This window comes from Parambassis ranga, chromosome 16, assembly GCF_900634625.1.
Source record: "Parambassis ranga chromosome 16, fParRan2.1, whole genome shotgun sequence".
In the NCBI taxonomy this organism is placed as follows: domain Eukaryota; kingdom Metazoa; phylum Chordata; class Actinopteri; family Ambassidae; genus Parambassis; species Parambassis ranga.
Genome location: NC_041036.1, coordinates 10463641 through 10485624, shown reverse-complemented (window position 1 = coordinate 10485624; position 21984 = coordinate 10463641). Strand labels below are relative to the sequence as shown.

General features: G+C 44.2%; 1 protein-coding gene across 4 annotated transcripts in view; it reads right to left on the bottom strand.

Annotated features, from left to right (window-relative positions):
* kirrel3l (kirre like nephrin family adhesion molecule 3, like) overlaps positions 1 to 20868 on the bottom strand; it is a 32148-nt gene extending 11280 nt beyond the window's left edge. For all 4 annotated transcript variants that reach the window (XM_028424360.1, XM_028424362.1, XM_028424361.1 and 1 more), the window contains exons 1-2: positions 20216 to 20868; positions 434 to 589 (exon numbers count right to left, since the gene is read on the bottom strand). In XM_028424360.1, coding sequence (XP_028280161.1) covers positions 434 to 589; positions 20216 to 20255 — 196 coding nt within the window. In that variant the 5' untranslated portion in view covers positions 20256 to 20868. The remainder of the gene's footprint in view (positions 1 to 433; positions 590 to 20215) is intronic.
* Positions 20869 to 21984: the final 1116 nt, after the last annotated feature.

Genomic DNA, 21984 nt, shown 5'->3' with positions numbered 1-21984 from the left:
AGCAGCACCTCAGTGTTGTGTTGTGTTAGCAGAGCAGCATGAGGCTAGAAAATGCAACACGTGAGGTAGCTTCTGCATGAGGAGACTGTCCTTTGAAACACAGACACAATAAAGATGGGGTGGCTAAGGTCAAGAGGAAGCCTCTCCACCTTCTCTCTAGTCTGCCACACATTTAAATGTCAGAGCGTGACAAAAGCCAATTGATTATCCACCTTCCTACAAGACTTTTAAAATGCTAAACAACAAATTAAAGTTTGGTGTGTGCAGCGGCAGCCGACCTGTCTGCAGTACATTGTTCTCCCACGATTCATTTGTGTAAAACCCCAACGTTGACAGAGAGATTTCTACTGAGACCTGGCATTGATCACAGCAAGACAGAGATAGAGAGAGCCGTAAATGCAGAAAGGGCGCTAGAAAGGATAAGCTGTAGTACCTGGTAGGTCTCTTTCTCCACCCAGTGCCAGGCCATCTTTGGTCCACTGTACCATTCCTCGGTAACCCACAATGACACATGGAAGAGTCACTGACTGACCCGATACAACCACCTGGTCCTGTGGCTGCTGGGAGAAGTAGGCTGCTTGGGTGGCTGCTAGAAGAGAAGAAAAAAACACACAAACGTCAATATAGGCTTCCATGAAGACACATGAACACACTCAAAGAGCTATAAAATATACAGATCTGCATTTCAGAGAACATTATGGCAGCATGTTTCTGCAGATGCAGCAGGAGAAAAGCCACACTTTTGCTGTAAGAGTGTAAATAAACAAAGCATGAAAAAGAGCAGCCTGCCCTGAACTGGTCGGCTCACTCATGTTTTCATGGAGCTTGCTGAGAGAATGGACAAGGCTGACAAAGTGTGAAAATATTATTTTTCACCCCTATAAATGTGTCTTCTAAGAGGAAGACTCAGCTGCGCCTCATAACTTATTTAACTCTTTCCCCACGACCATATGCTCCCTGACATGAAGCAAACACACACTTCTGGAGAGAGAAAATCTGTCAGTCTTTCAATGTGCTTTTTGTAAAAATGGATGTTAAACAATCAAAACTCCATTAAAGTTCCCGGGGGACACATCCGTTTGAGCCTGCTGAAAGTCAGCAGAGACACCTGCTGCTGTTCCGCTGCTGTGTTTAAGCATGGCGCACGGTCTCTCTGGATTGGCTGGCTTGCCTTCACACGCATACAGAATACACAGCATGAATACGGATTCGCAGCTCCAACTGTTTGTGCCACACTATGCTAAAAGATTGAGCATTACAAACCCTACTGGCAAAAGGAGGATGGCAACACTCCAGAGGTAACTAATCCTTAGAGGAAGGTAGGAGGTGAGAGAGGGAGAGAGGCTGTTGGTTGGTTATCTAAGTAGGGTGTGAGTTGGGAAGAGGACTTAAAAAAACCTTGCCTTATTCTCTCTTTTCCTTTGTTGCTTGGTGGAGAATGGAAGGGAAGGGGGACAGAGGAAGATAAAGAGGGTTCTATTCAGGCACTGCTAAGCCCCCCCCCCCCCCCCCCCCTTGAACTGCTCCTCTTGGTGGGAGCGCTTAAACAGACAGGGCTGCCCCCCCACCCCCACCCATAGCAAGAAAGAAAGCCCCTGAAAGGAGGGCAACATACGGCGGCCAGAGACGCGCCATTGTCCCCTTGTCCCTCGCTTTTAATAGGCCTCTTCATTTCCAATCAATCCTGCTAAATGCAAGTTTAATAGCTTTTCAATAGCAGCTTTTCCCCCCAGAGGGTAGCTGGGATTTTCTCTCTCACCCCTTTTCTCTTTACCCATCTCTTTCTCGCTTGAGTTTTTTTTGTTTTCCTTTGAAAAGGGGGGCTTCCAAGGTTGTTGGCAGTGTTTATTCCTCACTCAATTATCCACTTCATCTCAGGGTGCACCATGGACTGAACCTCACCCCTAAGCCTCACTCACCCTTTTTATGCCCTCCTGCCTCTGTCACCCAACAGCACAATTAAAGCTGCCAAACAGTGATCTCATCAGCAACGTGAGTTCTCCACGACTCAAACCACCGTGGTCCTCAACCCAACTACATTTTCACATGTGCCCATGCATTTGTGTGCCTTTATATTTTCCATCTGGACCAAACTGGGTGTGATCAGATAGTTACACAGAGAACAATGAATGTTAGCTGCACAATATTGTACATCATTTTACCAAAGTTTTTTTTTTTTATTAGAGCTGATTGAGCTGTGTCTGCAAGCAGGTAGACTGTATGTGTGTCACGCATTGTGGATCAAAAGAGGCCAATTTGAGAGTGTCAATGAGAAATGAAACATTTTTCAGCTCAGGCTATTAGGTATTTAGCGAAGGCTGGCATTTTCCCATCATACCTTTAAAAAAAAAATGCTGTTTTTACAGTCTGCCTGTCCCTAACGCTCAGCCTTTATGAGCTATCGAGCGTTTTCATTTTCCTCTCCTTGCAGAGCGAGTTAGGGATTTTCCTCTTTGTACTTGCAACAGTACAAACATTGATTGCAATTAAGTATCTTGCCCAGAGTATCTAAATGTTTACAATGGCTAATAATTCACAGCATTGGTTGATTGTTTAGATGGATTATATGCATTGAATTGTTTCTCTTCACCTCACCCACACACAATTTCTCATGCTCGTGGATGGCAATTAACACCGGCGCTCACACACACACACACATTATATATATTTATATATATATATATATATATATATATATATATATATATATATACATACAACCGTACAAATATAGAGTAGAGAACATGTGCTGTAGAGAATGTCTTCACACCATATGAGTGATTCATTGCTCTCCAGATCCCTTATTGAAAATGTTCAACAGAACATCTCGACTGGCTAATGACTCATGCCAGATTCCTTTAATTCCTCCTTGCTGAATTAGACAATTCTTTGACGGTGTATTAGCAGCTTAATTACATGAATACATTTCTGACGGGGAGAGAGAGAGCGAGAGAGAGAGAGAGAGCGAGAGAGAGAGAGAGAGAGAGAGAGAGAGGGAGGAAGGAACAGAAGCAGACAAAGAAACAGTGGAGGAGAAGCAGTCAGGAGAAGAAGAAGTAGGGAGCTGTGGGTGTGAAGAGGCTTGTTCTTGGTGTGCTGCAGTGTCACATACACACACATATGTACACAAACAGTTTTTTTTCTTAGCAGACTAAAAATGAGGAGCTTGTCTATTGGCTACAGTTGAATCAAATTCGAAAAGAAAGACTTTCAATCCCCATGAAATTCCAGCATTTCTGCAGTGGATGTGAGTTTATTTACCATGCTGTCGTGAATGCTATGCAGGTAAATATGTGCAGAGTAGATTAGTCGTACCACATGTGATGTGCTTAATGTTACATTTAATGCTGTTGAATGTAGTTTTTCCAAGCCTGCTGCCACAAAAAAAACTGCAATATATACTGTGTTTCTTACCTTGCTGTGTGAGTGTGTGTGCTTTTCCATCCCCCAGTAACAAGGTCAAAACACATTTGGCCTGATACATTTTAATCCGGATTTCTCAAAATGGAATATCATTTCACGCCACTGGATGCACATGGGGCCAAGTTTATGTGTGTGTGTGCATTTCTGCCTGATGGTTTGAGCTCAATGTGTGTTGGCCTGTCTGAAAATGTGCAATGTATGTTATGTGTGTGTGTGTGGTGAATGTGTGAATGAGTGTGGGGCAGTGTTAATAGGGAAAGCAACTTGTCAGGCACTGGAGGGCACATTTAGCAGTTACTTTGACACAGTGACTTTGCTGTTTCTGTCACATGGCTGGAATTAAGTGCAAAAACAGCCTCCCGACTTGGACGCAACCTATTAAAGAGCTTTGCGTTGACCCTGGCAGTGCCTGCACTCTCTCTCCTTCATCTGAAGTGATAGGGATATATTCACATCAGGAAGGATCAGGAAGAGATGGACAGATGTCAGCAATGATCCGTCCACCACTGGACATCTGCCTTGACAGAATTAGATTGAAGCAGTCGCTCTATGTGTGTGTGTGTGTGTGTGTGTGTGTGTGTGCTGAAAATGTGTATGTGTAAGCACCAGCCATGATGGCAGATAATGGCACTCCAGATGACCTTTAGATAAACACACACAGTGCATTTACTACCAATTTACTACCATAATCAGTTATACCATCTGATAAAATTAAAAATACAGCATCCCTGCCCATAAGCAAGTCAGGTCCTTCCAATAATATATCTCCAGACACTGCACTCTTTTCATTTTCCCATGTTTTACAATCACACTCAGCCGCATACATGGTTAAGAAGAGCTACATTCGCAGGGAGTCACTATTTTAGTCCCGATTTTATTCCATGTCCTCATTCCCATCCAGTGAGAAGAGTGCAACATCGAGTCCTGTGGGGTCTATAAATATAAGTGCTCTCAACTTGACTGGACAATTTGCTCTGTGCAGTAATAATTCAAAATGTTAAAAAATAGCACCCAATATCTACGTGCATCTTTGCCCCAGTAGTAAAAAGGAACAACCCTGAGCCCAGCTGGTGTGAGTTTTCCACAATAAGAGCCAGAAAGAAGAAAATGAGGAGGGAAAAAAAAAACGACACACAAAAGCCAGTACAAAACAAGGCAACTGGCAAAAAGTGTCAAGCTTGGAATAAACAACCCCTTTCCCCAAATGCCATCCATTGTGTCTTGTCTAGATAAGGCTTCTAAATCGGGCTGGAAAATGGGAGCTCCATTTCTCTCTGTATGGAATTATTATCCCTTTGTTTTGAGTCAGGCTCTTTTGTCTTCTTTTTCCTGTATGTGTGCTCAGAGTGTGTGTGTGTGTGTGTGTGTGTGTGTGTACAAATACACAGTATAGCGCTGAGTGGAAGCTAAACCAAAGAGTTATGTCCCAAAGGGGACGCTGCACCCATCTCATGTTTGATCTGGCTACTAAGCTCATTACCGTGACTCCCACAGAACTTCTGAAGGCTTGAAGGGGGGGCTGACAACAGATACCACCCACCAGAGTGTGGTGGCGTAGCACCAACCACACGCGCTACATGTGCGAGTACCTCTGTGTTTTTCTTTGACTTGGACCGTTGCAAAAAGCTTCACCATTTGTGCCTCTGCAGATGGTCTCGTCTCGCATACCTTAATGCATCCCAGGGTCTCCTCAATCCTTTTCTCTCCCACGTTGCATTCCAGCTGCACTCCCACCCACCCACTCTCACTATCTTTACTCCCATTCTGCGTTTTTGTGCCCAAATTGCAGTCTAACAGCTTTTTAAGAGCTGTTTTGCTGGAGTTTAATCCTCCTAGCCTCCCCTTTCAGCCTTTATTCTATTGTGAAAATCTTGGCTCAGACCTATGGGTCCTTTATAGAGACTGGACCCGCTCATCCACCCTGCAAGCCCCCCATCCCCACCCCCATCCAAATGCTGCTCGGCTGATACCACCACCCAAGGCATTCGGTTCCATTCCTGCATCCATCCACAATCCAGCCCATCCTCTCATTTGTCTGCTTATCACTCATATGTCTACAGTCAGTGAGGCATGATCCCTGAAATCAATGCCTAGCAGACCCCCCTTGAGAGTTATATAAGGTGTTACTAATTGTTGATTTGCTTTCTCTGTGGTTCTTTCTGCCATCACGCTACTTTCACAGACTCTGTGTCAGCTGTCATCTCTTGCCAGACTCTCTCTTGCACTTTCTCTTCCTCTCCGCTATCCTGTATCCCCTGTCCCTTTCTTTGGCTCTCTCCATCCCTGGTGTGAAAATCACAGGGGTTTGTGTCAGCTTGTCAACACAACACTCAAGAAAGCAGGCTAGGAGGGGAACAACAGAAAAAAGAGCCACTATAAGTTAGGAAGACCAGAAAAACTGAGGTACGATAAAAATGGAAAAAGTGGGCTCCTGTCAGCTTCCAATTGCAATGGAGTGAGCCTGAAAGGGGATTGATGGAATGCTGTAATCAGTCTGTCTCCAAGGCTGTCACCACTAGGTTTTTCCCTGCTGGCATAGGGCGCTGCACACATCAGGGCAGCAGTGATGCTGATCGCATGGGCGAGCACCGGCAGGGTTTCTCCCTGGGTAGCTGCTACAACAGATGCAGTGGATAGTGTAATAGAGTGGTATGCATACAAGGAGTAGAAGAAGGGAGGGAATGGGGGAGCAGGAGGAGTAGAGGGGGACCAAGAGTGCTGATGTGACATAGTCATAGTGTGTGTGAATGGTTTGCGCTGCAGTGCCCACCAATGTGCCATAAATACACGTATTCTTACAAAGTCTTCTCATAGTTGCCACTCACACTCACACAGATTTGCACACTCACTGTCGTTGTCCCATATCTTTAGGGGTTCTAGTGGGCAGAAGCATCTCTCTGAGTATATTTCTAGCACGGCTTTTAAACAGTTCCCCCCACTCTGAAGCCAAGAGCCAAAGAGCTGAGAGCTGACTCCGTGCAGACAGATAGCAAGTGACTGGCTGGCTGGCAGGACGACAGGAAATAAAAAGCCATACAAAAAAAGAGAGGAAAGGGGAGGGTGTCAGTGGTGGCGGTATGAAATTGTCTGTACACATCAGCTAGCAGTGTTGACAAGATGTTGATTGAGCTAGTCTTGTCATTTCGTTCCTGCTTACCCCCTGGTGTTTTCACTGCAAGACAGCTGCTGGCTGGATCTGTGTCACAGTTCCAGCCCTTTTCTGTCCCCCCCTTTGCTTCTCTCGCTTTTTTTTTTTTTTTCTGTTTCTGTATCCCAATTTCTCCCTCTGGCTCCCTCCCCCTCTTTCACCAGTGTTTGGATGGAAGGGCTTTCAGTATAATTTACTGTGCTTTTAAATCATTAACTTCTTGTGCTGTTTGCAAAAGCCCTGGTTTAGTGTGTGCATAACAGCTGACGTGGTGGATAAAACAGTGATGGTACACAACATGTGGCAAAGAGATGGCTCAAAGATGGGAGCGAGAATAAAAACCAAAACATTTCATTCCCAGCTGCATCCATGACAAGGATACAAAACAAATAAATATATTAATAAATAATACATTAAGAATCCATAAAACAATGATGAGATAATGTTAAATTTGCCTCCAATGTCTTTCTTTTTCTAAAAGGCGCTGGAAATGAAAACAAAGGGATTCTCTGCATAGATTCTGTACTGGGACTCTGGGCCTAATGCTCAGGGGTATCAATTAATTTAGTCAAGGGATTTGCAGTCTACTCTTCCTAATTGAGCCCAGTGGAGACCCCCTTGGCTCTACACGATAGGAAGTAGTGCGTTTCATAATTAATACTTTTTTTTCTCCTTTATTATTATTATTTTTTAATGAGGGTGGTAATGTTGTAAATGTATGCATCTCATTAGAGTAAAAGGACCTTCCATGCTATTGTTCACTTGCGCAGTGTTTGCTGCTGGTGAGATGAATAAGACAGACAAGCTCATTCAGAAGCAGCAAGCGCAGATTGAAGTCAGAGCTGTGCTTTTGTGTGTGTTTGAATATAAAACACAGCTAGCTCAATGAGAGTCTCATTAGTGTTGCTTAATATGTGTGCTTTTTAAAGCTTAGAGGTTAATGCCCGACTTGCCTCCATTTCACTGGAGCTCTCTTTAATTTGATGCATAATTCTTTTTTGTCAGTAGCTGACAAGAGCCTCTTCAGAGAAAGCAGCTGAGCTGTGTTGTGAACCCTGCATCCAATAGGAACACAAAGAGACACAAACACTTCTTATTAAACCTGTTTAAAATGTTTCTCCTCTACTCTTTTTCTTATGCTCGATCCACGCTGCTGAACATAATTCTGAACTCCATCCTATCTTCCGATCCTTTCTGTCCAGAGAACATAACTCCTGGCGATTAAACAAATTACCTCCTCTCCCAGGAGAGCCATGGAAAGCCAGTGAAAACAATAAGTGTGTGATTCACAACACTGCCACCTCTCTGTTCCTACAAACAGCTTTCAAATTGCCACTTATTAATCAATGTCTGTGGTTAGTCTGTGAGCAGAAAATCTGCCTTTTCTCATAAAAAGGTACAGAAAAAACAACTGTTTATTCAAATGTATATTCTGTTCATTAGATCGCCTGTAACAAGAAAGATTCTTCTAAAACTGCTGATGAGTAAGAGCTTCCAGAAACGCAGAAAAAGGGAGGGAAAATGTTACCTGCCGACCTCGATACATCCTGCTTTGTGCTGAGAAAAAGAAGGCAAGGGGAAAACTAATTTCCTGAAACTCCATTTCTTAAGCGTTGATTAGTAAAGGAGCATAATTAGAGTGAAATGTGAAGTCAGGGTTTTTTCAGATTGCACCGCTTCCTCTAGAAAAATCAGGCCATGATTAATGCATAAATGATTAATGAGCGAACTAATTAATCAATTAATTATTAAGCAAGTACTCTGAACAAGAAAATGGGTAGGATGACAGGAACAGTGGATATAAGAGATGGTTAGGTTGTGTGTTAAGAGGGAAAAAAATGTTTTAGGATAATCTGCCTGTTTGTTCTGTCTGTTTGTTTAGGCTTCTCTTACTGAGGAGGAAGAGGAAGAAGGTGGATGAGAGGAAACGGGAGGTTCAGTCCCTGTCTTAAGCTTCCTGAGGCAGCCAGCAACGTTTTGTGTGAACCTCAAAATGCTTGCATTAGCAAGTTACCTGAGGTCAAGTCTTTATGCAGGAATGAGACCTGACATAACACTTAAGCAGAAGCAGTGCTGATGTTTGTGTTGGGCTTTAAAAGGCCACACCACCCACGATCAACACCTCTGAAAAGGTGGAGGGCAACAAAGTTTCCTTCAGTAACCAGTCACCTCTCCTCCCCTGTCTTTAACTAGGACACCCCATCAATCTTTGATAATCTGCAGTGTGGGTCTCTCCAGTGTGACCGGGCTGATGAGACATCACAGCAGGGATTGATGTATGAAATGCAGGATCCAAATGTAACTGTGATATACTGGACCGTTTCAAGTCAAGTTTGACCTTTTTTTCCTAGATATTAATCGCTGCAGTGAAAGAATATATGTGTGATATATCACTCCCCTAGGAACTCTGCACACTTTATTCTTTGGCATGGGTTTCTTCTATACCTTTAGCTTAGCAGAGGTGGAGTTTTTTTTCATGTCTGCCAAAAGTCCCCAGAGCTGCAACACAACAGGATATGGGACACAAAATATTGTTTTATAAGCGGATGGGTTTATTGTTTCCATTAAAATGCAGCATTACTCTATAAAGCTGCATTTTTCCACCTTCCCCTGACACCCGGAAACACATCCTCAAAGCAAGAACATGAGAGAAGGATCTTTTATCCCTGCATATTTTTTTCCCTGCCGTTTACTGCCAGCCTTATTAAGAGAGTTGTGAGTGACGGAGGCAGAGTGTGTGCTAGAGAGTCTCTGGGGGCTTTGATGGAGGCAAGAGCTGGTGATGGAGGCAGGAGCTGTAGCAGGCTGAGGGCAAGATCACGCTTATGTTTATCAAGTGCTTTATGAAGTTCTTTGTCTGCAAACCCTTCTTCCTAACACTGGTTTCATTTTTCTCTTTCAGTCTGGTCCATTGTTTTCTGGACTAGTGCTGCATTCTGTCCTAATCATACCATGGCACTGCTGATTTCCTCAGAGTCAACTGGGTGTGAATAGGTCTTTGTCACACTGGGTGGGTTAGCTCATTGACTGTGAAACTGTGGACATATGGTGGCAGTGTGTTGGGATGCAACACAGCAGAGAATGCCATGGGTTGGGCTCCTGACCCTTGCCTGGCCTTTAACACCTTACCGGCTGCACTGAAGTCTGCAGTTTGATGAACTTAAACACTTCTTTGTGAGCTTTGTTTTTGGGGTGTGTTTTCTTAGGGGGGCTTAACTCCAGACGAAGCATTTACTTTCTTTGCAGTAAGGGCAGATGTGTGATATGTGACTGTTTTACCAAACATGCAGCACACGCCCTTCCATGACACATGCAGATTAACACACTTTGTCTTTAATTCACTGTTTTCATGGTGGAATAAAAGCTGGAGGATAACTCTGCCTGCATCTGTGGAACCAGACCACTATAGAGAAAACTGCTATTGTCATGCTGTGATAAGAGAATGCCTGAAATGTCCACTCTAGTGTCACTGCCACCCAAATAGAGTTTGGCTTTTAGAAATGTCTGGTCAAACTACCGACAACAACAAAAGCAAACTTTTACCTGTTAAAAATCTCTCCAGAGCTCTTTCATGCATTGTATCAGACTGTCTACAAAACAACACTTTCTTTGCAGGTCACATTTACTGCACGGCTTCAGGTTTGGGGCTCTGATAAACAAGTGAAGCGTTACAGGCTCTTAAGCCCATCTGGTGAGATGATCGATCATTAGACAGAGTGTGGAGATAACTTCCTCAGCTTGCCTGCTGGCTACCACTGATCCCATATCACCCTCTCAGGATATGGTATGAATCACAGGAAGTTGAGATCAATCTATATAGATTGTGGCGCGTGATTATGAATGAAAAAAAAAATCCCATTTGGCTTAGCCACTCCAATGCCTCTCTGTCTGGCTGTGTGTGTGTGTGTGTGACTGTGTGCACGTCTACGTGTGTTAAATTCTAGCTTTTTAACTTTCTCCTTTTACTGATTTCTATTATTTGTTGAGCCCTGTCTACAGTCTCTCTTACCTTCACTCATTTACTTGGCTTGGTCCATCCTGTTCTTAAATCTCCCTTCTTGAGGGAGTCGTCTTTTAAATCTTAATTAAAACAGACTCCAACTCCCCCCCACCCCACCCTCCCAGGGGCTGGCTGAAAGCAGCTTAGAACAATCAAGAGGACGGATTAGAAGTGAGAAGAAAAGAAGAGGAGAGGAGACGCAAGAGGAAGGGAGAGAGAGAGAGAGAGAGGGACGGGAGAAGGGGGGGACAACAACGAGATTGGAACGGCAGAGAACAATATTGAAAGGAAAGAGAAAAATGACCCCTTTCCTTCATCCCCCTGATCCTCTCTCCTCCCCTCTTTGCTCCGTCTCTCCCTCTCTCTCAGGGCTCTGGAGTCTTGGCCTGACCTATTGACATTCAGCTTCTCGGCAGATTAAGCAGCGAATGGAGCCTCTGGAAAGGGTAAACACACTGGAGGAACAATGACCAACAGGCGGCAACCTTATTGGATTCTAATTAACTGCCAGGAGAGATGGCTAGGGGCATGTTAAGTGCTGTGGGACACAAGTTAAAGCCCCAGACCTCAAGTACCACAACTCACATCACCTCCCCTCCCTTTTGGTAGATTGCTTTTATCTCCTACTATATCTATCCTTCCTTTCTTGTTCTTCTGTCTTTGAATCTATTTGCCCACTGTTTCACATATGGCCAACAGAGGCCTTTAAAAACACTCCTTAGAGAACAATTTGCCATCCATCTATCCTTGGGCCACCGCTCCCTTTTTTTTTAACAAGGTGGAATGAGGCTCATCCCCTAAAGGCAGCTGTTTGAGCGATAAGGTTAAAATAGGCTGAAAAATTGGGATAGATTATTTGATATTAAACAGATTGAATCATCTGTAGTGAAGAAGAGGGATGAGGGGAGAGCAGAAATCATTTTTCGCATCGCCCTCAGGAGGAGCACAACCACAGGGAGTGAGTGCTAAATGGGATGCAGTGAATAGCTGATCCTCAGTGGTCACAAATCTGAAAATACAACCTCTCCTTTTCCTTTTTTTTTGGTGCTCTTTTCCCAGTGAACCAGCTCGCTAATTTGAGTCCAAGCAGGTCTCTGTATGTATGTGTGAACTTTCTCACTGGTGCAGTCATGGGTCCTCTGTCTGTTGAGTGGTCCCTTGATTAGGCAAACTCACAATGGTGCTGTGGTTTCTAGGGGTCCCCTGTATGGAACCACATGCACTAATTAGACCGGTCTCATTAATGTGTTAGTGTGAGAGAGGGCCCAGGCCATCATGGGCTGTGGCTGACACAGAAGGGAAAAAAACCCAATGCCCCACTGGAGACAGGCCATCGTCACCTCAGCAAGCCTATAAAGCAATTCATTAATTGGTGTGAAAACACACACATACACACACAAAGGCATTTGTGCAAACACACACACACTCTCACACCTATGTGTGAATACACATACTGATGTTATGGGTATTCCATGAACCCATTGCTTGTTAACACATTACCTGGGATCAAAGAGGCAACAGCTAGAAGGAGAGGAGACTGGAAGAGCCATTATTTGTTGAGAAAAATTGCACGTCGGTGTTATATTTGTCCTTTGGCAGAATAGAGGTTTGGTGCATTTCACAAAACGGAGGGATCTCTCCTCTTCATCACTATCATGTGAGAGTCTTTGAAACCCTCAGAGTATGGTTTTAATCAAAGCTAGAATGGAATGAATCAGAGCTTCAGTTGTGATCCGAGCCTGGAGGTAAGAAAGGGATCCACATGACCACTGTCCTTTTCCACACCATTACAGCAACAGTCATGGCTGTAATAGATTGAATTGGGCCCATTGATTTCTCTCCTGCACCCTCTCTTTCAACCACAAAACTAGTCTGTGCCAGTTCTGAGATACACCAAGTTCTTTTCAACAAAACATCACATGCTCAAAGACGGCTCACACAAAAACTTAAAACCTAAACCATAAAAGAACACACACACACACACTCAGCCAATACAATACATCCCAGCTTGAGTTTCCGGGGAGTTAAACAAAAGACTGAGTTTAAATTGGCTTTTAAAGAACTCCCTAGAACAATAAGGGAGTTGACTTGAGCCACTATAGTATGTCAGAGAACCGCTTAGAGAAAGAAGGTTGAGGTCTATAGTGCAGTGAATGGCTAATCTAAAGCGTGACAACTCAAGAGCTTCTTTCGACTGGCTTCAATGGGCATCCAATCAGGCCTGACTGCCCCTCAATCTTTCGGTCAGCTGTTTTAACTGGCTTGTGATGGAGTGGCTTCATTACGGGCCTATTTATCTCCCCCCGTTTAGCACAATCCTGAAAGACTGGTGACATGCTCAACACACCCTTGCACTGCCTACACACAAATCTAAGGAGATGCACAACTGGTTTAGCGCATGAATACACTCAACTTGATTGAGAGATTTTCTGAAATTTTGGATTCAAAGCAACTTACATTCTCTCTATAAAATTGTCCCGGGCCATGCAGCCTGTGAAGCATTCGGCTATGGCTATGATGAAGAGTAATCTTGCCTGAACAAAAAACCCTGTTGGGCTGAACCTGTGACCTCACATGGAAAGAGACCCTCCCAAACTAACCACAACAAACAGCTTTCTGTAGCCACTCTGTCTTTGATCTGAAGAAGCTGAGATGAGATCTGTCCCCTCTTTCCTCTCTTCTCTTTGCCCTTTTCTCTTTTTCTTTACAACATCTCCTTACATATCCTTTTCCTCTCCTGCTGAGCAGGTGTATAAAATGAGGTGACTATTGCAGCAGCACTGGGCCGCACCTCAAAGTGCAGTCTGTGAGGGGGACTTTTCTCTTCCTCCCTCTCATCTTTTATCCTTTCCATCGCCCCATCTCCTTTACTCTCCCTTTTCCCTTTCCCTTTATCCCTCTCCATCCCCTTTACTCCTTTTAACATGTTCCCTTGTACTCCTGAATGTGGAATAGAGAGGGTCATGTCTCTCATCTATGTGAATTCATCAACACCTCCCTGTCTATCTGCCTCTGTGCATCTCTCTCGCAGCCTATTGTCTATTTAGCTATATGTCTAATTATGCTGTCTCATTTATGTAATTAGTGCAAAAATAAATGGCTGCCATAGCTTTGTGTTTCCCCCTTCACCCCTCCCGTTGCAGGCTCTGAGAAAACAAATTATGGAGAACAATAGGTACAAATGGCTTCTGCACCAAACCAGATGATGGATGCAGCCTGGGTTCCCTGCATCTCATCCTTTCGTTTTTCCCTTCACTCTCTTTACTCTCCCTCCCTTCTCCATTATCTGCAGCTCTATATGTCTCTGTTTGGAAACTGGGGAGGACTTGAGCACTCCCTCGCCCAACTACCCTATCATTGTATGGCTGTATCATCTGTCTTCCCTTCTTGGCAATGACACTATATTCACACTGACATCATATTAAGCAAGGTCCCTTTTCTTTCTTTTTCTCCCTCTCTCTGCTCTACTGTCTCTTTTCTTCTCTCTGCTGTTGTCTCCAGTGGTACTCCCTTCTCCTCCTTTATCCCCCAGAGTATTCTATACACCATGACTGCAAAGCAAACGCCTGGGACTTTCTAAAGCAAACAGCAAGCATCCTGTGCCATAGCCCCATCTGTGGATAGTCTGTGCAGGGAACAATCAGTCCCTCTCCTCCTCTGCCTCGTTCTCTTTCCAGCCCCCCTGGGATCTGCACAGCACTAGGATGCCTCAGTCAGACGGGTGCAATGTGCTGGAACAATGGCTGGGCTGCTTCCTCCAGGAGGGGTGTTAGGTTTACCTCAGCCAGCTCGGGAAGCACTTAGCCATGTGGTTCTTGCCCTTCTTGCTGCAGTTTCACAGAAATGTGGGAGAAAAGGAAAATAAAGCTTCCCAATATGCAACCTCACCTTCGCATATCCACAGCTCTACACACTCACACACCAACACTTTCTGCACGACCAACTGCACACAGGAGATCTAATGTTTAGCCCGAGGTGTTGAAATATCAACTTTCTATTAATCCCCCTCGGACTTGCAGTCAGTTACACCTTTGTTGTTTTTTCACCTCTGCCGTGCTGGAAGAAAAACAGCAGGTTTGGTTTACACCAATACAAGCATATCCATTACCTGAAATGCTAGGCTCCTGGCAGTAAATCCCTTTGACCCCTCTACCTTCTTCTTCGCCCCCCCCTCCCTCTTCCTATTCTCATGCTGAGCACCATTGTTGTCTTAGCATCAGCTTTCTTCACCCCAACAGACAGCAGGAGGGAGAGAGTGAGAGAGAGAGAAAGAGACACACCTTACCCTCCTACCAGTTCAACTGCCACCCACCTCCACCACCCACGCACTTTGCTGTTACTCACATCTCCACACAGCTCAATAACATTAACATGTTTTGCCATTGAGAGAGCTGCAGTTAAAAGCTCGATCAATAAGCTTTGACTGACATCCCTCAGTTGATAGCAAATTGGCTGCCCTCTCTCTCAGACCTCCCAGGGCAAGTTTCTCAGCCCTGTCCGAAATTATCGGCAAAAAATGAAAGAAAAGGCACTTTATCCAGACCTTTCACAAAGCCTCCTGCAAACACACAGAGAGGCTCTCTAGTGTGCAGAGAAAGAGGAGAGCCAGCCACAGCCAACCCACTATTTTGGTTAATGGTTGAGTCACTAACACAATATTAGCCCTGGCGTTCCAGGCAGTTTGAACTGACAGGAAGGAGAGATGAAAAGAAGAATAAAGCAGAGGGGAGTCGGACTTCAAGGAATGAGCAGTTGGAATATTTAGTCCCAGAAGGGTTTGCACTGTTTCCATTGCAGATAAAGTGAGCAGCACACAGGCAGGCAGGGAGGCAGGCAGGCAGGCAATTTCTTGTTTCCTTGAATGTGTTGCTGGTTAAGGAGATGACATGTCCTGAGAGCTGGAGCATCATTAATTAGACAGTTGGACTTTGACTAATCACTCTAGAAAGAGCACACAGCCCTGAAGATGCCAAACACTCATCTCAGCTTATCATCCACTGCCCCAGCCTGTGCCCTTGACCTGTGTGAGCATGCATGTGTGTGAAGGGTGTTGCCTTCCGTGAGCTTCTCATGAGTCATTTGTGGGGGTGATGTGCCATAAGTCCTACTACATGCAGCTTAATGTCTCTCATTTAGTGCCACTGACAGTTATATTTCACAGAAGGACAGTGAAAAGAGAAGTTAAAAACAAATCAGCCTCTTGTGTTAAATAAATGTTGTCTGATGGTAACTGAACTTTTTTCCCCCTTCTCAGCTGCCAGAATCCTTCTCCCATAGAGATATCTTTAATACAAGGTTAAGGAACACGGCTGGAGAAGATAACACAGGAACAGATATTGCTGCAACGCAGAAGATAAATTTCAATTTACTGTTGGTTTCTGTGTCTCGGCAGGAGATATGAAATTCTTGTCTTGCAGGGCAGGAATTGATTGGAAAATAAAAATGAATGTGTGGTCTAGTACGTCTGCAATTTTTTTCTGTTGTATGTTGGTTTCTGGGCTTAGGGTCTTTTGAAATGGTGATACATCTCTCTAGAAGGAAGTGACACTTGCATTTTAGGAGGGGATAAATGCAATACAAGGTTTTCTTAAAATAGCTGCTACTGTATAAATGTGACTGTTTCCCTCGGGGGTCTGTTTTAATGACATGCACAGAATTAATCCCCCTCCCCTCTCTCTCTATTCTTTCCATTACTGTGTTTGTACAGAAGAATAAACAAATTTGTGCTGTCGCCACCAGTCTGTACGCTGATGATACAGCCTGAAGTGCCATAACTAAGGAAGATGAAGACTCTAGGCAACAGCAGGAAGCTGACATGGGCCCTCCATTGTCCTGTTCCTTGTCATTTCCTCCTCCAACTGCCCCAGAGGAAGACAAGGTGAGGATGTGCAGAGACTGACACAAGGAGAGAGCGAAGACAAAAAGAGGATGAGCGAGCAGTGGTAAAAATAATACTGGAAGAAACCATCAACAGTTTACTACCAGGTTACCTTGGCTTCCTGTGTTGAGCCACACCAGCGTGCACATCCAGTTAAGTTGCTAACAGCTGATAACAAAGCCTCAGGACACACTGCCAAGTTCTTTATCTGTGTTTACCCGCATGGCAAAGCTGATTAGAGACAAGCAACATTATGAAGCTCCATTGTTTCCTTTCTCCTTCCAGATTCTCCTTCCGTAGATGTTGCAGTACGTGTGCAGGAAGGGGGAATAGGAGGATATGAAGAAGGGCAGAAAGACAATGGCATGCGTGTGTCACAGGTCTTCAGGAAGAACAAAAACAGAAGAGCGTGTTGTAAGTCATTAACAAGGATTTGTGTGTGCCTGTGTGTGTGTCTGCAGGAACAAAGTTTGAGAAAGTGAAACACTTACAGTCTTCTTTGTTAGAAGACAAATCTTGGATAGCAAATACCTATAACTTAAACAGCACATAGAGAGGTTCATATTTGAGCTGTGGCCACAAATGAATCTACAACATTCAGCAGCAAAACCATTTCAGAGAGTTCGCTTAGACTGGAAATCAAAGCAGACCAGAAATTATCTATATCTTTGCCATGACTTTGTCTCCTAAATAATGCAAGACACTTCTGTTCAAGACTCAGCTGTGTTCAGATTCTGCTGTGTCTGCACTACTGTGCACCTCATATCTCACACTCCTCCTCATCAGCCGGCTGGGGTTCTTGCCTCCAAACTTTCCACCACATACCTACTTTTATCACGGATGTATAGAGAGGGAATGAGCATGATAAAGGAGAGCAACGGGGAAATGTAAAGGGAGAAAGAGGGTATAAGAACGAGTCAAGAGTAAGACGGAGAAAAGGTTAACAATGCTCAGCGCTCTTTGTCTGTGTTTACCCACTGCTTGTCTGCCTAATCATCAGTTACACTGGTGACACATCCGAGTCTGCAAAGCCACCCTCCCTCCCTCCATCTTCCACCCCCAACCTCATCTTTAAACTGTGCTTTCCTCTGCCCATCCTCACAAGAATTCAAAGAGCCGCACTTCATGAAATATGCACATACACCCTACAACAAACCTCTAGGGCCACACTGTCACTGCGTCCACAAGCATGCTCCATATGGGAAAAAAAACAAATCTCTGGTAATAGGGGCAAGAAAGGGTGATGGAGTAGGGAGAAAAGGGATTGGTCTATCACTTCCTCAGCTCAATTTCAATTCTGTGTTTGTGTCTGTATGAGTATGCGAGCAGGCTTTCAACCTTTGGTGAAAGTCTGCCATCTGCCTCCGGCCCATTAAGCAGATACGCTCTCATGTCCTCATGTTCCAGTTGCACATTCTGCGACCAGGCAAAAGAGCTGTGAGAAGAAGCAAGGTGGAAAATTTCCGCAGCGTTACACTATAGTGAGACATGAGTGGCGACACGACTTAAGAGGAAAGGAGAGAAACTTGTAATCTCAGCTCGCAGCCTTTGAACTTGGCCCGATGAGACGCAAGCGACCCAAACCAAAAGGTTCCAAAGAAGAGCTCACTGAAGATTACTCAGAATACTGATGCAGTGTGGAATTCAATTCCTGTGGGAGCCCAGGGGACTTTCCGAGAAAGTAAATTATCTGTGTTGTACAAGACTACATACAAATGTATGTGATATGCCATACATACATTTCAAAGTGAAGCCACGTGTTGTGGCCACGTTTGATATTTTGCACAAAATTTTATATGACTGCAACCAAATTTGAGCATCTGTGACTCTATGAGATTGACACAATAAATGAGGTCTAGGGTCTCTTAGGTTCTAATTAGGGCAGCTGTTACCATTTTCATTATTTGTGTATATATGTGTGTGTGTGTGTGTGTGTGTGTGTGTGTGAGAGAGAGAGAGAGAGAGAGAGAGAGGAGTGGTGAGTGTGTGTGTGTGTGTGTGTGTGGGGGTTAGGTTTAGGGGGAGAATTTGCCACTGTCTGGCTACTGCTCCTTCTTATCCAGCTGTTGTAAGTCTGTCAGGGAACTGAGGTTTACTGGTGTCATATCCCTCCCCCCGAGCTTTGAATAATGAAAAAACCATGCGGAACAGGGGCTGAAGGTAAAGATGTACACACAACAAATGGCCATTTACCACGCTTTGCCATTTGTTGAGAGCTGTAAGAGATTCAGCCATGACACTAACAACACTGCATCTGGTTGAGGCAAAGATACAAAAAAAGTTAAAGGGATTTTAGATTTCATTATTCTGTCTTTTGTCCCTCCCAGAGAAGATCTGTGTCAGTGTGATGCTGTTGTGTATTCTCTCACATTTAAATTTAATTATTTCCTCTGAAAGTGTTAATACCATGCGCTGGTTGCAGACTCTGAAAAATGCTGATAAGTCAACAGTTGCTGGGTGTTAATTGCTGAAAACCTTTTTTTTTGCCACAAAAGCAACAGAAAATTATTCTAATAAATTGTACCAGCTGCTCAGAAAGCACGCCTGCTCATTATGATTATATTTAAACAGAAAAACACATAGAAAACAGATGTTTTCTGCGTCATTCTGTGCTGATTCTATTACAAGACTGCTTTAATTATAAGTTTGAGATATTGATCCACAGATAATAGATGGAAAAACATATTGCTAAAGCAAGACTTGCAAGAAACTAATTATTTGTTGTTCGACATGCAGTTTCTTTGTGAAATCTTCCTTTAAAGTACATTCAGAGTCTATTAGCCACTGATACTGGATATTGTGACTGATGGTGAATAAATGCTGTCATGATTGATAAACAAACTCAATCAGCAAACACAGAGCAGCAGGGGGTGGTCGCGCGGGTGTGCGTTGAAGGGAGAGTTTGTGTGTGTGTGTATGGGGGGGGGGGGTAAGGGGGTGCAGGTGTTTCTGCCTGTCTCAAGAAAAACAAATGCTCTCTCGGGCGATTTGTCTAACCTTCACTCACTCATTCGCTCTATCCCTTTCTTACCCCGTTTTCCTCCTCACCTCCTGCCAATTGCTCCATCACAAACGCACGTTCCCGAGAGACCGGGCTACCCCCGGTGATAGACCCATGCACCTTTTTCTCCATTTACGCACGAATGGCAAAGAAAAACTCTGCCGTATCAGCGCAGTGGAAACCTCCTATCATTGACTAACTTCAGGGGGAAGATGCGGAGCTGACTTAAGCTCACTGCATGCGTGCCACTTGTATAATCCTCACCTGCTTCAACATCCACTATCAGAACATGATCCTCATTTTAAAACGCAAGGAAATTTAACGTAGATGGACACAAACGCGTGTGGAGACGTTGCAGTCCAGCGTGGTGATTTAAATAATATAAGTTGAACTTTTCGTTTGTGCGCCCTGGAACAGTAACCCTGTGCAACATCCCCTAAAAAAACAGAGATCGCCTCTCACACATCCGATATCTGAACAAGAAAGGAAACATTCACCGCAAACTCGAATTACGCAGTGACATTATTCATTGAGGATTGCTCGCAGACAGTGGAACCTCCTGATGTAATCACTCTTTCAAACTAATTAAACATTTACCGGCAATTAACAGCAGTGAAATGTAGCATTGCAGCAGATCAGTTGCCCCACTAAACCAGCGCACTGAATGGCTTGACGCAGCGCGCCAGTATGGAGCGCGGTCCTTCCTCTCCATCAGTAAAAGACCATAACAAGCAAAATGATAACCGAACAAAAAGCATGGCTTACCTGTGACCATAAGGCAAAAGATGAGGTATAACGAAGACATTTTATTTGCTCCAGCTACTGATAGTGATGTGGGGAAAGATTCTCGCTCCGTCTATGCGACTGAGCTGGTTACGGTCCCCCGCGGCACCAGGATCAGGATCACCGGACAGACAAGTGCGCCGAGATTCGTCTATAATAGCATCCAATTTAAAGAGATGACTCTGAACGGTCCGAACAGTTCGTAAACTCTCATTCAACAATACATGTCCACAGTTGGTAACTTTCCCCTCTGCATCAGCTTCGTTTCCAGTGTCCGTTCTCTGCCACTCTGGCACGGTTTGCCTCTCACTGTGCTCTCCTGCAGTCCATTAGTTCATCTGCCTTTTCAATCAGTAGGTTCATCCACAGTCCACTTTCTAGCCTGCTTCAGCATGCTGCGCTCGAAAACGATCTCTCCTCCTCGGCAGCGCGCAGTGATCACCCCGCTGAAGTTGCCTCTCGCCCCTCCGCTGAGTATCTCTCTCTGTTCCCACTAACACACTCACTCCCCTCTTTCTCTCTTACACATTCTCTTCCCCGGTCGCTCTCCTCGCTTTACTTCTCACTCCCTCTTGCCAATTGGAAATGCGCACCGACAGTCATCTGGTAAGGGGTTCACCAAATCTGGCAGGAGCTGAATTGAGGAGCCCCTCTGCCTCAGATGCTTGCAGTGGAGAGGGGGGTCCAGCCCCCGCCCCAAGGGGGCTGCGATTGGCTGAGCGAGCTTCACGAGGAGGGCATTTAAAACACTTATTCCAGGTTTAACGGGCGCTCCTAAAATGTTGGGGTTGACTGGGGCTTGAAATGTAGAAAGCTGCAGATTGATGGACAGGCTGTGAGGGATTTGTTTTACTGAAAATAACGTACAATATCCCACAGGGCCGTGGTAGAACTAGTGACCCCATTCATGCTATATAGCCCAGTTTTCAAATAAACAAACACATTGTAATTTCAGTTTAAAGAATTGCAGTTTCATCATACCTTCATGTTGACATACATGCCACTCAATAACCAGGTATATAGGCTATACGTTGCTCTCAGTAAAGTTGCACTACAAATCTTCTCTTTTGTCAATTATGGGTCAATATTTGTATGCAAATAAATCCTCGCCTTCTGCTACCCAACAGATTTAGAAATTAATTAAGATGATGTATTTGTAAGCAGTTACATTAGTGCAGAATCAACTGCAGATGTTTTGCCGGTTTAGGGAAATTATCACATGACTTGTGAAAGAAAACATCATCGGTCAGAAAAGTGAAACCAGCAACACTGTTTTTTTGGGTTTTTTTGGTGTTTTTTTGGGTTTTTTAAAGTGCAATTATATATTCGGGTAATTTATGTTCACCGCCACATAGTGGGCAGTACAATGAACAGAACGGAATCATTATCATATTTCAACAAAGGCTTTCATGAAGAGATGAAAACGCTGCAGTCTACCACTTGCCTGTGGCTGTTTGTATCCTTGTTCTTTGATGCCGTTCATTAGTTATAAGGATCTATTGATTAACCAAAATAATAGGCCTTGAAGTCATCTAGTTAATCAGTCTTTCACTTGTATATTGTACCAAGCAAAGACTTAATTTAATGTTAACACCCCCCACCTCTTCACACACACACATGAAGACAGACAAGCACATGTGCCCTGTTAACTCATCCAGGTGGTTAGAGCTCCATAAGACTGTGAAAAATTCATCAAAGTGTGTGGACTTGGACACTGAGGGATTCCAGCATGTGTGGAATCCAGAAAACAA